This window comes from Tursiops truncatus, chromosome 13 (genome assembly GCF_011762595.2).
Source record: "Tursiops truncatus isolate mTurTru1 chromosome 13, mTurTru1.mat.Y, whole genome shotgun sequence".
Lineage (NCBI taxonomy): Eukaryota > Metazoa > Chordata > Mammalia > Artiodactyla > Delphinidae > Tursiops > Tursiops truncatus.
The window spans coordinates 17463487-17481047 of NC_047046.1; the positions used below are offsets into that span (position 1 = coordinate 17463487).

At 49.0% G+C, this 17561-nt stretch overlaps 2 protein-coding genes across 9 annotated transcripts in view; one reads left to right on the plus strand and one right to left on the minus strand.

The window, feature by feature from the left end:
* Positions 1-9754, plus strand: part of KCTD10 (potassium channel tetramerization domain containing 10) — a 37005-nt gene extending 27251 nt beyond the window's left edge. For 3 of the 8 annotated variants that reach the window (XM_033837074.2, XM_073790209.1, XM_033837073.2), the window contains exon 7: positions 3192-4975. In XM_033837074.2, the coding sequence (XP_033692965.1) occupies positions 3192-3416 (225 nt within the window). In that variant the 3' untranslated portion in view covers positions 3417-4975. Of the gene's footprint in view, positions 1-3191; positions 4976-5363; positions 5416-5992 lie in introns of those variants that run through there. The other 5 variants (XR_012325215.1, XR_002179473.3, XR_012325216.1 and 2 more) reach the window with 5 other exon arrangements.
* Positions 6565-17561, minus strand: part of MYO1H (myosin IH) — a 46033-nt gene continuing 35036 nt past the window's right edge. Inside the window, exons 20-31 of the mRNA XM_019950398.3 lie at positions 15841-15917; positions 14332-14400; positions 12815-12899; positions 11971-12130; positions 11252-11335; positions 10381-10474; positions 10123-10178; positions 9134-9269; positions 8695-8765; positions 8461-8558; positions 7757-7856; positions 6565-6703 (exon numbers count right to left, since the gene is read on the minus strand). Of these exons, the coding sequence (XP_019805957.2) occupies positions 6680-6703; positions 7757-7856; positions 8461-8558; positions 8695-8765; positions 9134-9269; positions 10123-10178; positions 10381-10474; positions 11252-11335; positions 11971-12130; positions 12815-12899; positions 14332-14400; positions 15841-15917 (1054 nt within the window). The 3' untranslated portion in view covers positions 6565-6679. The remainder of the gene's footprint in view (positions 6704-7756; positions 7857-8460; positions 8559-8694; positions 8766-9133; positions 9270-10122; positions 10179-10380; positions 10475-11251; positions 11336-11970; positions 12131-12814; positions 12900-14331; positions 14401-15840; positions 15918-17561) is intronic.

Here is a 17561-nt window from a genome sequence, read left to right on the forward strand (position 1 = left end):
ATCTTCCAGATCACTTATTCATTTGCATTATTCATTCTGCTGTTCATTGCCTTTAGCTCAGCTTTCGTCTCTGCAAATGAGTTTTCTAATTTTTTTTGGTTCCTCTTTATAGTTTCTACTTCCTTTTTACAGTACTCTGCATTTCTTTCAATAGTTTTTCTTAATTCCTTTGGTATTTTCATTATTTTCTTTTTGAAATCCGTGCCTATTAGACTGAAGGGGTCTGTTTCACTCTTTGTTCCTTCGGGGGTCCTTTATCTGGGAGTAGTTCTTCTGCTTCTTCATTTTACATATTTCTCTTTGGAGTTTAGGAGAAACAGTTGTCTGCTGTGGTCTTGGAGGGCTGTTTATATGTGGGGTCATCCCTGTGTAGCTTTTGTGAGTTTAATATATTTGGTGTGAGGGCAGTTTTTAGTATGGATGCCCGTGGCCTTTTTCTTCAGCGTGTGCTGGTTGTTATCCCCTTGACGGGGGTGTGCAGATGCAGTGGCTGATGCCCAGTCCTGGGTTCTTGGTGGCGGCGGGCAGCTCAGGCACCCCCAGAGCACACGATGGGCATGATGGCATCTCACAGCCACTCCTGGAGTTTGGGCAGGCAGTGGTGGGGGCCCTGCAACCACTCCTTGGGTCCAGGAGGGAGGTGATGGTAGCCTGAAACCACTCCTGGTGTCGGGGATGGGGGGGTGGGGGCGCTGCGACGGCTCCTGGAGCCCATGCAGGTAGTGTCCTGCCCTCTGCAAGCGCACGCACAGAGAAAAAGGCTACAATGCAGATCCCACCCCTCCCCTCATGCACCCCCCAAACAATGGCGACTGGCCTCTAAGGTGACCCAGGCTTCCCCTGCGTACACCCCCAGCTGTGGTCACACTGGATTCCAGCCCCCCCGGTCTGTCTGCACAACATGCCAACCCCAGTCCTCTCCCCAGTTTTGATCTCTGAAGCCCGAGTTCCAGCACCCAGCCCCCGCCAGCACTGGCAGACTCGTGTGTCAGGCTGGGGAGTGCAGGGCGGCAGCACTGACTGACTGACTGTGCAGTCTTCCGTCTGCTTTGGCTGACGCAAACCAGCTGCTGTTTTCTCCTCTGAGGCTCAAGCTCTCCTGTCCCGGCCCATCTCCCGCCGGTGAGGGGGCTTCCCACGGTGCAGGAACCTTTCCTCTTTTTCACAGCTCCTTCCCAGTGACACAGGTCCTGTCCCGATTCCTTTCTCACTTTCTTTTCTTTTCCTTTTTTCTTTCTTCCTACCTGGTTTCGTGGAGATTTTCTTGCCCTTTCAGCAGTCTGAGGTCTTCTGCCAGTGTTCAGTAGATATTCTGTGAGAATCATTCCACATGTAGATATATTTTTGCTGTATTTGTGGGGGAAGGTAAGGTTCATGTCCTGCTATTCTACCATCTTGATTGTGCTTTTTTTTTTTTTTTTTTAATCATCCCATACACTGTGTCATTTCCTTTTCAACCTATCTGGGGAAATCTGATGACCAGGGACACATGCAGCAGGTCATGCCTCTAGTCACCTTGCTCAGGTTATTATCCTTACTGCAGTCCCAGGAGCCCACAGCTCTGTGATGCTAGAGCAGCCTCAAAGGCAAAATGCACATGAGAGAAGATCAGACCACAAAGTAGAAACCAGAGTTAAAAATCTTTTTTTAACTTCTTTTTTTAAAAGGGTACATGTTTTTTTTGTTTGTTTATTTTTGGCTGCATTGAGTCTTTGTTGCTGCGTTCAGGCTTTCTTTAGTTGCAGCAAGCAGGGGCTACTCTTCGTTGCGGTGCACGGGCTTCTCATTGTAGTGGCTTCTCTTGTTGCAGAGCATGGGCTCTAGGCACGCGGGCTTCAGTAGTTGTGGCATGCGAGCTCAGTAGTTATGGCTCGTGGGCTTAGTTGCTCCATGGCATGTGGGATCTTCCCAGACCAGGGATTGAACCCGTGTCCCCTGCATTGGCAGGTGGATTCTCAAGCACTGTGCCACCAGGGAAGCCCTTTTTTTTTTTAACTTCTTAGAACATCTGGTTCATTAGTATTTAGAATGTATCCTAAAAGGTATGTATTGTTGTAAGGTAGCCAGGAAGGGAAAAACACTTTCTTTTTTTTCCTTTCAAAGATAGTGGGGGAACCAGAATTATTCACTTTTCCTCCTACGTTAACAAGACGTGCCTCTTTTCTTTAGGGCTGTGAATTCCACCTGTAACTAGGCTCTCCATTTTGTCATAGTTTGGTTTTTTATATACATGGATTGCCTATGCCCTTGGATATTCAAAAGCTAATCGTCATATTGATTAAACTTTAAAATAGTGATTTTACGTTTTTAGAGCTTAACAGCGAGCAAAGGCACTGAGAGACCTCGTGGTCGGATCCCCACTGTGTATAGATTCCTGGACGGGTTCCAGAGTGAGCCTGTGCTCATGTTCGTGCAGCTGGTTAGTGGTGGAGCCGGGCTGGAGGCCAGAGCCCCTCTCCTGGCTCCCTTCACTCTGCCTCTTGTCCCTCAGGGCTCCTTCCTTTTTCCAGGGAGTTGGTGTTGGGATGACTGCCCCTTCAGGGACAGTTTCCTCTCCTTCTATCCCACACTTCCGGGACCTGTGCTTTCGAGCTGACACTCATGGTTCGTTGTCTCCCGTAACTGCACAGATGTTCCACTTGGGTTTTTGCATAATCGGTATCTTCCCTGGCAGAACATTTGAAGTGCTTTACCAGTTCTTACTGATTGCCTGGGACCCACCTCTAGTTCACGGCACCTGACCCCGAAGGGCAGTAAGTGCACGCAGCGCTTTACTGAGTGGGAGGGATTGTGTCCATTTTATGAGGGTCCCCAGCTGGTGCCTGTTCAGAAAGGATGCTGCTTTAAGGTGTGGAATGCCTCGTGTACAAGGGTGCAGCCCTGATTGTTAGAAGTAACACATTGGGAATGATGTAAATGTCCAAAGGAAGGCAAACTTCCAAAGGGGGCAGAGAGGGCAGGGAGATCTGTTTCTCTGTATCCCTTTTGTCTCTTGTGAATGTAGCGCCATGTGTAAGTGTTGCGTATTGACAATAAAAACTGCTTTAAACATAATAACGACGGTCTTACGGAGTCGTAGGGGCCTGGTGTAGACAGATGGCCCTGCTCAGAAGTCCTGGGTGGTGGCGGAGCTGGTGGGGTGGGGGGTTTGAGAGGCTAATGTACCTGCCTTGTGTTTTGTGGCGCTACAGGTGGAGTTCCCTGAAGCCCGGATCTATGAGGAGACCCTGAATATTTTGCTGTATGAGGCCCAGGATGGCCGGGGACCCGACAACGCACTCCTGGAGGCCACGGGTGGGGCGGCCGGACGCTCCCACCACCTGGACGAGGACGAGGAGCGGGAGCGGGAGCGGATCGAGCGCGTGCGGCGGATCCACATCAAGCGCCCGGACGACCGGGCCCACCTCCACCAGTGAGCGGGCAGGGGCCCCGCCTGCACCCCGCCCGCCCTGCTCCTCCCCGCTGTGCACTCAGATTCCCCGAGAGCTCCCGGGCCTCCCGCTGCCCCCGCGTCCGGAGAGACTGCATAAAAAGCCAGATGACGATTTTGGTATTTCTCGACCAGGTGAATGGATTGTCTTTACCCAGGTGAACACACCCCTGCCAGTGAACAAGCTGGGTCCAAGGTCTCTGCTTTCCTGAGAATCCGAGAAGCACTGGAGCCAGGCTTTCCTGGTTCTGGAGGAAGAGGATGAGTGGGTGTGGTGTGTGTGTGAGAACTTGTCTACGGTATTTATTTCTGTGGGTGTTGACTGCCTCTTTGAGCTTCTTGGGCCGCCTTTCCTCCACGGTTCAGTTTGTCAACTCCGAAACGGGTCCTGTAGTCGGTGTCTGCGAGCTCAGTGTTTCCTAACTCCGCCCCAGCACCCTGGCCCCATTCCCGTGCCCGGCACGGGCTCCACGGCTTTGCGAACAGCCCGTCCCGCCTCGGGCATTGATCCTGGAGCTTGTTGGTGAAGGACCACAGCTCTTAGCAGTGGAGATACCACCTGGGGCTTCCTGCCTCTCAGCCGCTGTTCCTAGTGTGGCTCTGGATGCCCAGCTCCGTTGAAGGGGCAGGCCTGTTGCCCCTTCTGCTGATCTGTGGTCTGGTGCTTGTTGGGACCCTGCAGGGCCTGGCCGAGAGCAGAGCTGCCCCTTCCTCTGCCCTCCTTGTTGACCCACTCCATTCCGGGAAGGCTGCCTGGCCTGCTTATGGGCACAGCGTACAAACCACTGCCCGGTGGGTTCCATTCCTTCCTCTTTGGCCTTATGCCCCGTTAAGCGGGGCTTACTGCCCCCAGCGGATGCCCTGCCCTTTGCTTAGAAGAAATTAAACATGGCCCCAGACTCTTTTCTGGCGTCCAGACAGGACCACTGCTCACACCAGCAGCCTCAGGACGGTTCACCTGCTGTCAACGCAGCCGTCGCCTGGAGATCCCTTCCTGTCTCTGATCCTTACACGGTGTGGAGTGGCCATCGGTGAGCAGACGGAGAGGACGTGCAGATCCTTTTGGGTCCGGTCAGTGTGCATGTTCATGTTTGTTTAAGGGACGTGTGCGATTGTGGATGAGGATGTGTGCCCATGGCGCCTGGGTGGCCCGCGCTGGAGCCCTGCTGTCTGCACGGCGCTCGTGTGGGACGGACGTTCTCGGTTACCTACCTCCCCGTCTCCGCGCCCGCCCGTGACGCACAGAGGGAGTGGTGACAAATGTGGGTGGTTGAGACTAGGCTGGTAGAGTAGTTCCAAGGAGATTCGGATGTGTGTAAGGTATGGATGGGTTTTGTCTGCTATTCAAGGGAAACATTACCATTTTATACCAAAGGTATTAACACGGGCAGCCTTTGATACAGTGCATTCGAACAAAACGAGTTTATATTTTGAAATGGTTTTTACAGCTTAGACTTTGTACACCCTGCCCTACTTGTGACAGTTGTATGCCTTTATTTTGTATCCAGCAGCAAAGCCTACAATAAAACTTTAAAACAATCATGACCCAACCTAAAAATCATGTATCGGGTAGATGCTTTTTAAACTGTTGTGTGGGAAACTTTCATATTAGGCCATTTGGATTTTATTAAGTGCTAAGGATGGGAGGGGAGGGGGCTTAAATAATGTTTTGTAAATATTTTATACTGTTTAAGTTTTAAACACCAACCCTGCTGTTTGGGTTGAACTTTTTTAGAAAGTTAAAGTGAATGTCAGTTCTGATGTTTTCTATAGGAATGGAAAAGCCATCATGTAAGTTCTGTTTTTCAAATGTTTACGTGAAGAGTAACTAACTTTGTGGAACAGTCTGATTAGTTGGGGCTTCTACACCTTATGACCAAATGTTTCTGGCCGTCTCTCTACTTTCACATTTCCTTCAACTTTGCACTTGTAGTTTGGAGTCTTTGCTTCCCTGGGATATGAACAAGTTCATGAAACATTCCATGGTGAGTGATACTGTTAGTTGCATACAGCTGTGAGCTGACAATGACAAAGTGTTGGCTAGTCCAGGCTCTGTTATCAAACATATTCTACAAAGAAGTGATTTCTTATGTGAGCACTAAGGGCAACAAAAGTCAATATTTGTATTTAAGAACCATCCAAGTAAAAACAAACACTGGCCTAAGATTTGGTGAAGAGCTAAGTTTTATTACACTGTAATAACTTACAATGGAAAAAGCAGAACAGCTTTGGGTCCCTCGTAATGAGGCTTTTTTTCAAATAAGTCATCTGATTGTGGTGACTGGGGACCTTGCCTCTCCATCGTCCTCCTGTAGTGGCTTAGCAGGGCGGTCGCTGTGCAGGTACCCTGGCCCTCCCTCTGGAATGTGTGTTTTCTAGGGCTCCACCCAGGGTCACTGTAACACGTGTGTGTCACTAACCTTTCTGTCTCTTTGTGCCATGGAAAAAAACGCTATGAGCTTCAGAAGTAGTCACTGTGTGTTGTACAAGCATCTGTGGACATATGTAAAATAAAAGTTATATAACGCTTCTACTTAAATCTGTTTTTCTGGGTCTTTTCAGAAATGCCCAGCACAGTCCAGCCACTGAACTGAAGTGCAGTTCACAGGAAAGAGAGCAGAGATCCCACCTTCTACTTCACCACCTAAAGGTTGCTGCTCAGGGTGGAAAAGATGAGTCATTTTTCCGTAGTGTTTGAACTCAAACACTGGACGGAAGCCTTGGGTGGAAATGCTGCTGGGCTTGTGAAACAGCGGTCGGCTGCTGTTGCCTCCGACTGCAGGTTTGGGGTGGGGAGAGCTACACCTCACCATGTGGAGCCTAAAGCCATGCAGGAACTGGGTATGTTTCTGAGTTCCATTTATTTAAAGCAAAATTCAGATTTTGCAGCTTTATGCTCTCAGACCACGTATAATACTTCATTGTGCCCCAGGGGCAGCATGACAAAGAGAATCTGTCATGCCCCCATACTGACATGTTCAAGTGCCCGTCAAGTGTAGGTCCTATTGGGGATGTTTAAAATCACCCCCTTGGGTGACTTGAGGTTGGCTCCCTAAAGAGAACATGTAGTGCGACAGAACACCTGAGGGTTTGGCCTTTGGCATAAGATGCCACTCTGCTTCTTCAGGGACGATCCTTTTCCTAGAGCTGCTGGAACCTTTGCTTGAAGGTGTCGCTAACTGGACCAAATTCGAGCTTTCCTCAGTTGCAGCAGAAACGGCGATGGGAGAGATCAGACGTCATCCTCCATCAGGACTTCCTGCGGACCGACACCTGGGGAAGGTACACGCTGAGGTTTACAGGTCTCTCCTCTCACTCGGGAGGAGGCAGTGAGCGGTGCAGCCGCCTGCATGGTTGAGGGGGACGTGGACAAGCTGCGAGCAGCCAAGCCCCGTCACCCACACCGTCTCCTGCCCCACCTCCCGTGAGACAAGCCACATCCAGAAATGGGCTCACTGAGGCCTCAGCTTCCGCCTGAGCCAGCCAGGGAGGAATGGGGGTAAGTTTTAAGACAGCATGTAAACTGAAAAGTCACCTTATACTTTACATTAAAAATCATGCTTCAGTATTTTAACTTGTCCCCAAAGGAGTTACCTGTTTTCAGGGGCAATTATGTGTCTTTGTCCACAAAACAATTTCATCGTTAAATGTGTATGAGACAGTCCATGTTAGACCATTTTTTAGTTTGTATGTATATACCAAGTATTCATAATTTGCTACAAACCATGTTTTAAAGATTCAGCCCCCTCAGCTTTCAGTTTGTCATTTGCCAGCAGAATTGGATCAGACTTGCTAGCGAGGGCAAAGCCCCGAGCACTCAGGCTTGACCTCTTAAGGTGCGCCTGGTTCCCAAACCTCTCCTCCTCAGTCCTGGGATCCTTGTTTTCCAGAGCCCAGGCCTCACCCCCAGCCAGTTACGTCATGGTGTCGGGGAGCAGGTCGGGGGAGACACACACACTGGTATTTTTCGAAGCTCGTCGGGAGTTTCCCCCGTGGAGACTCACTTGAGAACCACGTGATAGGGCGTGAGGCCTTTGGCATCCAGTAAAGAGGGGCTTTGACATTTAATAGTGTGAAAAGTTTAATGTCAGCTTCCGGTTCACTGACAAATGTGAGTAAACTGTTCTCCTTTTCAGTCTGTGTTTGAATCTGCACCTCTAGTACCCATTCCTTCCTATTTTTCAACGCAGAATCAGGGACAGAGGGAGAAATAAACTAGACTATGATTCTGGTCAATCTACAGGAGGACTGAAATTGGCAGAATCTTAACCTATAGTCTTACTTAAAACTGCTTACACCTCCCCCTCCCCAGACACGGCCACTCACCACTGTTAACTGTCCGTTTTTATCTTTATAGATTTGTTCTTCTGGTCCGGTGTCAAAAACTATTGTGCCTTCTTTTCCAGGACTAATATAAAACTGTAAACTTAAAATACACAAAGTGATAAATTACTGGCATACTCTATTTTTTCCTTCAGCTGTGGGCCTGCAAAAGAAATTCACCTGTGACGCTTACTAGTTTCGAGATCAAATTCCTGTTTCATTACAGAGTTTTATTGTATATTTGAGTAATAGAAAGAAACCCGTTTCTGCAACTGGGAAAATGGCCACGCCTTCCTGTAGTTATTTTCAAATCGGTTTAGCACAGTTCTTCCACAGGCATCAACAGCAGAGGTGTGGCTGGCACCTGCTCTCGCCCGGGGTGGGTCCCCCTTTCACTGGGTGACAAATTCCCTTAGGACCATAAGCACCTCCTTTGAAAACTAGATGGTGAGACCACTGTTCATTCCCTTTGGTGAATAAGTGATCACTGACTTCATTTCTGTGGAGCCCAAGTCCTAGGGGGTGAGGAGGGAAGAAAGCTGGTGATCGGAGGGGGCAAGGGTACCCCGAACCCCTTGTGGGTAGGCAGTTCTTACTTTGCGGGGAGGGGCAGGCCTGGGTGAAACGATTAACATTTGCGTCTTCCTTGATCTGTTAATAGACACTTAACATTGAATGACTTCCTGAGTACAGACGAAACCACCTACCTTCCTTGAACAACATTTACAATGTTCTCCTTCTTAGCCAGCATGACGAGTTTGGTAACTGCCTCAAATATGTGTTCGCACTGTAAGACGGCATCCCCCTGCGGCAGAGAGGAGAGAACACGGCCGGTTCAGTGGTAGCGGCTTCACGGAAGAACATCACTGAGGCTTCACTGGGGGCAGCTAAAGATTTAGGCAGTGTTTCCCTCTGTTAGCAGCCCTGTGGCCGTAGGTTACCTTTTGCCTGTTGCCTTCTGGTGAAACGTGAATGACTAACATTCCGTCGCTGAAGCTGCTGGTAGAGACACCTTAGGACAGATCCAAAGTTAGAGGCCAAGAATTGGACAACTTGACATTAATACAGAAAAAAGGCATGCCTGGGGGGTCCCCAACCCCAGGCTTTTTCCCTCCTAGCTGGGCCAAGTGGGGTGGCCCTGCAATCAGCACCTGTGCTCGGAATAAAAAGCTGGTCCCTGTCAAAGGTGACTAGTGTCCGACCCGGATGCCGGAGTGAGATGCCGTTGGCGTTTGTGCCAGAATAAGAGGCACAGCCCGGGCCGCCCTGGGTTTTGTGGGCATCTTCACTTAGGTCTTTCCGTGAAAGGCTGCTGCATTGCTGGTGTGCCCGGGAGCTGAGTCAACCCAGTGAATTTTCTGAAGGTTGCCTGCTGCTTACCTTTGAGCGCAGGGTACTCTATTTTCTGCTTGATTTTGGCAAGTTCCACCACGTAAGCTGCTTTCTGAGTGAGAATGAGTTGCCTCTGCCGTGTCTTGAAGCCTTTCCTGTCGTATTTAATGACCGGGATACCGTACTGCAAGGAGGTGACCGTCACTACGAGGCGACGCTTGCTTCGCGGGGGAGGGCGGCAGCGTACCGAGTGCCTTGTTACTCGGCCTCTGGAAATGTTGCTTCGAGCACCCGAACGGAGAGGGGCTCAAACAGATCTTGCATAAATGAGTTTTCCCTGAACCCTGGCTCTCTGCCTGAAAGGCTGTGTGTGATTCCTGGCTCTGCCTATGACGTTGACCTTCTGAGGTATTCAAGGCCACAGCCACTTGCCTCACGGGGCTGCTCTGAAAGGTCAGCAGAGATGAAGACACTCTGCAGGTGTTAAGAGCCCTGACAGCCAGAGGGTGATCCAACCTAGTCACAGGTTTCTAGTCCCCAGGGACCAAAGTGACCAAGCAGCCACCGGAGCCAGTCACCAGCTGCCGCATGCCAGGCCGCAGCCTGTGCCCTTCACACCATCAACCCCTCCGTCCTCCCCATTCACAGAAGGATGGAGGCACCGAAGGCGTAAGTCACCTGCCCAGGATCACACAGCTAAGTTACGAAACCCACGTCGGCGCCCAGGCACACTGCTTCTAATAGGGGATGTTTAACGATTAAGTGTATGCCTGCATTTTGCTTAACTTCATAGAAAGCCAAACACAGTTCCTGGGTGACGGGTGAGGGCCATAAGAACAGCCACAGGTACCTAATAGTCACGTAACTCTGATCCCTACCATTTTAACACCCAGAGCATCACAGCTGAGAGCCCGGCCCACGCACACGCACCCCTGCCTTTTAATAGTGCTTCCAGACCCCCTTCACGTAGAAGACAGACCCTGTTCTCAGACCCCACAGGGGAATCCTGTCTCAGGCAAGGACACACATTTCCTTACCTGGATTTTCTCACTGCTGATGAGCTGAAGCACTTTGGGATTAATGTCTCCTTCATCTAAGGAAGCAACCAGAGCACAGCAAATCACTAAATACCACCCCTGTGCACAGGCCGCTGGCATCTGCTCGTTTTCTGTCCCTCTGTGACCAAGAGCTCAGCCTGGGAGCTAGCTGTCAGGAAATGCGGATCAAGCATCTTCCTTTGACTTTTTTTTTTTTAAATAGGGGAAGTGAGCACATAGATGAAAAAAGGGACTTACCTATTCGGCTGTTGGCAAAGGGTTGATTTAAGCTTTCTGCATAGCCTTCTTTCTTTCCCCTGAATATTTCACTTGTAACCACCTTTTGCTGCATCTGGTAATACATAATTAGAAGTACAAAATGGTGGCCATGAGGCTTTTGGGGACCTAAAGAGGTCCACACTAGTGCTTGCTTTCCTGAATAAGTAAGGCTCCTCAAGGAGCCTTGTCATACTTCTGCATAGGAGTCAGAACACATAGAAGTCAATCACATTTGGCTTTGGCCAAAATGCCTCAAAAATTCTACTGATTAGAGTCTGAAGTTGACACTTAGGCTTGTCTCTGCTTGCACTGACTTCCTGGAAGTGGAATTTTCAGAGTTGAGAGTTTCTTCTAGGTCAGAGATCCCAAACTGCAGCCCGTGGGCCAAATCCAGTAGTTTTTTTGGAGCGCAGCCATGCCATCCATTTACAGGTTGTCTCTGGCAGCTCGTGTGTACCAGGACAGAATAATTTCAACAGAGATGGTGTGGCCGGCAAAGCCTAGAATATTACCCTCTAGCTCTTTACAGAAAAAGTCTGCTGACCAGCAAATGAACATAAAGAGAACTACGCCACCAGCAGAGAAGGGGCCCTGCATGCTTTGCGGTTCAGAGGCCGTCTAGATGATGTTCCCATGGTAACAAAAGAGCGATGCTACTTTGAACAGCTGCCAGTTAACGAGGGCTCTGTGCTAAGTGGTCTACATGCGTTTCATCCTCAAAGCATGTATGAGGCATGAGCCTTGTGTGACCCTTGGCTTACAGGTGAGATGGTGGGTGAGGATTGCTGACAAGGGGCCAGCACCCACCCCTCCAGCATCTTGCCACCTGCCCGCAACGCCACGTCCCTACCAGGGCTTTCCTCTCGGCTGTGATCCCTCGGCAGTACTTCCGGACCAGGTTCCTCATGCACATTTTCCTGAGCAGATTCGATGCCTGCGTGGAGAACACTCTTCTTTTCCACCTGCCTCCTTCACCCGCCCCCGCTTTAGGCTTCAGCCGCCAAAACAGAAGCTTTGAAAGCATAGCTGAATTCCGTTTGAGGTAAAGGACAGCCTTAATATTTTCTAGTCAAAGAAAGCAGCTCATCTTCCAGTCTTGGGCTCACTGTTCGCCGCTGCTAAACTAGTGGTTCCTGATCTTGAATGAGTTTTGAGTCACCTGAGTTGCTGGCCAGGAGGTTCCTAGAGACGCTGATTCATTGGGCCCGGCTTGGGGCCCAGGAATCTTAGTCACCCCCACTCTGCGCTCCAGACACAGAGGGTCCCCAGAGCATCTACTGAGAAACACTGTTCTAGGCAACAGTCCCTAAACCCATCTGTAAATGTTACATCAAGGACAGAAAGCATTCAAGAGTGCTCTGTGTAAACAGACCTCCACGGGCTTTATAATTCTAGAGAGGATATACGAATTGCGAAGAGTTAAATCCCTTGGGCATCACTCTTGCAGGGAAGTGGTTTGTCTGCTGAGGCAGCCCTTTCAAGGCGAGGGGGGCGGCACCAAAAGATATACAAGTTAAGCTCCATCCGTGCCCACGCCATTTGCAACCTGAGTCCTGGAACAGTCCTTACATTTTCCAAGAGGCCAGGAGGCCTCAGCCAGCTGTCGTCCAAGACGTTCTCTGGGACGTGATACCGAAGATTCAAGATGTAATTCTTCCGCACGAACACGATGAACTCCTCATTGTCAGGACAGAGGGGCTTGTTGCGATGGATGAATCCCTTTATGAACCTAAGCGGGAGAGAGTTTTGTTAGTTTTCTATTTCTTCACTTCCCATTTCTTCACTGAAACTTGCGTTCTCTCCCCCACTGGTTTGATTTAACGGTGGCCAAAACGGTGGAGATTACTTTGTTCTCCAAGTAGGGCCACAGGCCAAATCTGGCCCAAAGATATGTTCTATTTCACCCACACCATTTTTTGTTTTCTTTTGAGTGACTTGAATTCATTGCCAACAACAACAACAACAAACTGGGAAGTATTACATGAAAGCCAGATTTCCAGCTTTCCTTGAAAAAAAAAGATCTGCCAACACCGGGCTGGCCGCAGTCTGCTAAAGTGGAGTAGTGACTGCCCCTCTTAGGTGGACTGAGCTTTCCAGTTTGCCACAGTCCCTACCCTACCTTATTGCCTTAGCCCAGCTCATGAGACTCGCTGTCCCTGCCTGGCCTCAGAAGGCATTCGACTTTGTGACTTTTGAACTAGGCTAAGAGAAACAACAAACGTTCTGAGTTGCGATCACTGTCAAATTAGGAAGCTCAGAAGAAGGAGAGGGAACAGAATTCCTAAGGGTTGACATCCTGCAGGGAAGATGACTTTTCTGCCCAGAGCCAAAACCTCCAAGTCCATGACCACCCTCTGCAGCACAATAGCACTTAGAGACCTTTCCTCCCTACTGGACCCAACTGAGAACTTACTTTCTTATAATCTGCACAGCCCACTTTCTCCTTTTGGCCTCCTTCCGAGCCAGGGCTCCACGCCAGTGGGCTTCAAGTTTAATGGCTGAAAGAGTTCACTGCTGGCATTAGAAGGTGAGCACAATCACTTAAATACAAAAGCCTTTTCCAGAATTATTCATCCACTCCGCAAACACCTGGATGCCCAGCACCGCACTCCGCTAGCCCTCGAGATGGAAAGTGGGATGAGAGTCATCAGTCTCTACCCGGATGTGCCCAGACGGACAACTGAACCAGAGTTGACAGAGGAGGAGAGGGTGCTGGGAAGCATCAAGGGAAGCTCCAAAATTACACAAGGGGCCAGTTTTCTGAGGTCTTTTTGAGGGACCAGAGTGGCACTTGACGGCACAGATTAGTCTTGCCACTGCATTTGCTTTGTCTCACCCCATGCTTAGTTTTAGTTGTCTACGTTAAAAAATGGGGATACATAAATTGGGATACACAAAAATTAGATTTCTGGCTTGTGTCCCAGTTTTTAAATGCTTTTCAGATTGTTTTTCCAGTTAATTCAGATATTCAAAATGCTTTTCTTTTATTCCTCATGGCCACATTGTTACAAAAACAAACAACTGGAAACAACCCAAATGTCCATCAACGGAACAGCTCAATTGCGGTACGCTCATATAGCACACAGGGGTCAGCAAACTGCGGCCCTCGGGCTGGCCACCTGTGTCTGTAAGTAAAATTATTGCAACAGAAATGTCGCAGAAGAAAAATACAAACAGCATAATTTTATGGAGTTCAAAACATTCCAGCCTACAAGTATATTATTTAGTGATGCATCCATAGATGATAAAATTATTAAAAAAAAAACAAGGAAATAAGGGAAAGTTCAGAAGAATAGTGTGTGTGTTGTGGGGGGATGCGGAGAAGTGATTGAGGAGGGACAAAGTGCAGGGGCTCCAAGTGCACTCATGGTGTTAGTTAATAAAAATAATAAAATTATTTTTTATTAATAAAAAATTATTCTTTAACATGCATGGACTTCCCTGGTGGCACAGTGGTTAAGAATCCACCTGCCAGTGGAAGGGACATGGGTTCGAGCCCTGGTCCAGGAAGATCCCACGTGCCACAGAGCAACTAAGCCCGTGCGCCATAACTACTGAGCCTGCGCTCTAGAGCCCACGAGCCACAACTACTGAAGCCCGCATGCCTAGAGCCTGTGCTCTGCAACAAGAGAAGCCACCGCAATGAGAAGCCCGCGCACTGCAATGAAGACCCAACTCAGCCAAAAATAAATTAAAAAAAAAAACATGCACATGTTGTGGATCAAATAAAACATGTCTGTGTAACAAGTATAGGCTACATTGTTGAGTAAAAATGAGGCCCCAGAACCAGAACCCAAGAATGCTCGACACCAAGGTTTCAAGGCCAGGCAGGCGAAAAGGATGCTCAAAGGAACCTGTGCGTCTAGGTGCCATGTGGATGAGAGGGAAACTTGTCCATGGCAAACCTGAGAGGTCCTGTTCAGTTCTTACCTGCTTGTCTTTTTCTCACGTATGCTCTCCTTTCCAGGCAGCCTTTGTACATGGCTTGGATTCTCGCAACTTAAAAGAAAACAAAACTTGGTGAAATGGCTTTCAGTTGTGCAGCTTGGTAGGTGTGACCTTCGGAGGAGGTGTCGGCTGTGGCCCTAGGGGCACACAGGGTAGAGGTGACAGGAAGCCACGGGATATGACGGGATAGAAACGAGAGTGGGCGGGTTACGTTCAGCCTGAGTGCCAGAGCTGGCCAGTAACTGGGGCTCCCTTTCTTCCTCTTGCCTTCCCCCAGCTAAGGAACAGAACCACCATCTGGAAGGCTTGCTGGCCCCTGGTTCTAGGCATTGTATTTCATCCTCCCACCCAACCCTGCAAGGCAGGCAGGCAGGCAGGCATCAGCACATTTGACAAAGCAGATCACAGACCCAGCCGGTGAAGACCCTTGCCAGGTGCGAGGCAACCACGCGGCTATGAAGCAGGAGTGTGAACCCAGGGCTGTGGAACCACACACATGCCGTGTAGCTTCTCCATTCACTGTGTGCCCCCTGCACCCAGTGACTGGGGTCCCCCCACAGACCAGGCTCCTCGAGGGTCCCGCACACCAGCAGCATCACATCCCCTGGGAGCTGGGTAGAAATGTTAACCCAGGCCCCCGCATTCAGCACCTGCCCATGAACCTGATCCTGGGTGATCAGTGCCCGCTGCCGGAGGGGTCAAAAACAGACCACCAACAACAGTGGTTACGAGCCCAGGCCCTGAAGCCAGACAGACACACACTCAAACCCCCGCTCTGCTGCTGTTGGGCCTCAACTTCCCCACATGTAAAGTGGACATAATAATACCACTCGTCCACAGGTTTGTTCCGAGAATACAATGAGATCATGAATACAGCAAGCACTGAGATTACTCAAGCACAGCTGGGCTCAGCAGGCCAGGTGAGATCTCAGAGGGGAAGCCCCTACCCCCTGGTCGTTTTGATTTGTGATTTTTTGCATTTTCCTCCCGTCTAAGTTTTCTTATTTACCATTCACAACAAACACCCTGGCTGTGGGCTTTGCAGCTACACCTTCCGACATCAGACACATACAAATGAAGTTTAAAAAAAACCCTTCATTTAAGGGGGATGGACTCCATGGGTTTAGGTCCTGGTGTGGCACGACAAAGTTGGATCCAAACTAAAAATGAGGCAGAACTGCAGTGTTTAAGTTTCCAGGTGCATCCGTGACAGCCCTCCAAACATAAGGGATAAATTCACCTGTGTCTTATAATCCTGTTGCCTTGTTCTGGGTTAAGGCATAAGTTCACCTGTATCTCATAATCCTGTTGCCTTGTTCTGGGTTAAGGCATAAGTTCACCTGTATCTTATAATCCTGTTACCTTGTTCTGGGTTTCCAAAGCCAGTGCTTCTAACATTATATCAAACACTCATGTTTAAGATGTTTCCCAAGCTAAGCTTGTTCATATCACTTTCTGTTAAAATCAGGGCAGGAAAAAAAAAAACCATACCTAATTGATGTTTACTAAATTCAAAGGCATCTTCAGTAGCAAACAGAGTTCTGGGGAAGCGAATGAATATTTTGGATCTAGAAATGAAAAAAATGTTTTCATTATTAACTGGTCGTCACCGTCTGTAGTGGATTCAATAGTGTCCTCCCCCCACCCCCAAAGTCACATCCACTTAGATCCTCAGAATGTGATTCTTATTTGGAAATATGGTCTTTGCAGATGTCATCAAGGTAAAGATTGAGATAAAATCACACTAAATCCAATGAGAGTGTTCTTATAAGAGAGAGGGAAAGACGCACAGACGCAGGGGAGAAGGCCGTGTGAAGACAGAGGCCGAGATTGGAGTGATGCCACAAGCCAAGGAATGTCAGGAGCCACTGGAAGCCGGAAGCAGCAAAGAAGGATCCTCCCAGAGAGACGTCAGAGGGAGCACGGCCCCGCCAACACCTGGATTTTGGCCTTCTGGCCTCCAGAAATGTGAGAAAATAAATTTCTGTTGTTTAAAGCCAACCAGTCTGTAGGTAATTCATTATGCAGCGCTAGGAAGTTAATTCACCTTCCTAACCCAAAGTGACTTCCCTGGGCTTTAAAAAGTGATGACAGAGAATATGGGTCTAAGTTTAGGAGAAGATCCCATCAGCCAGCAAAGGTAAATTATAAATATCGAGCTCCTATTGCCTGCCCTCAAGCCCCCCGGCCACCCACGCTTTGAGGGAAACTTCCCAGGCCAGCCACTGGGGACAGCAGAGCATCGTGCCACGTGAACCCATCAGAGGTTTTATACCGGGGGCAGATAACACCTCTGACCTCCATGACCCACCTCCCACTGGATGTGCTAAGCCCTATTCCTGAGAAATCTGGCTTGGAAAAGTAACTGCTCCTTGGAGCAGGGCCCAGAATAGAAGAATAAAGGATGGAACGGGGCCAGGGTGGTCATAGAGGGCCATGTACAAGTTGGCAGGGAAAGCCCACTGACAGATTCAAAGGCAGCGATCCCTGACGCTGGAATCTCTGCGGCCTGGGAGTAGATCCTCTTCATGTGTGGGCCCTGTGCTTTGCAATCAAATGAACGCTGCCCAAAACGTCTAAGAGAACAGATGAAAATTATCCTGGTTCACCCCACTGAGTCCTGCCTTGATGCTTTCAATGTGTACGCAAAGTCCTGCTCACGGACGACAGCTCTACAGTAATGATACCTAGAGTTCTAGAACACCACTTTCTGGGAGATGCTAGAGGAGCTTTCTCATCGCAGAAGTCCAAATATCCCCTCCGAGAAGTCATGCATACATTTTGAACAGTGAAAGAATGTAGGCACAGAGAGATGAGGGGATTCGCGCTGACACCCTCCTCATTTTGTGCACAAGGGAGCTCATCCCAGTCTCCAGTGCAGGTTTAGAACCCGGGGCTCCTTTATACTTAACCCCCTCCAACAGGCAACTATGTAGCCTTTCTAACCACTTAGCGCTTGTGATACGGTGCTTTATAATAAGAAATACGTATTTGGTCTCTGTCCCGTTCCAGTGTCACAGCTCCCAAAACCCTTGTAATTTCCTAAGTGATTAGAGCAATGGGGCATCTTTCACTATGATCTATCTTTTGGTTTTTGTTCCTGAAATAGCTTCAAAGTGATAAAGGGGAAATGGGTGTCTTTTTAAAAATTCTTTTCCATTATGGTTTATTATAGGATATGGAATATAGTTCCCTGTGCTATACGGTAGGAC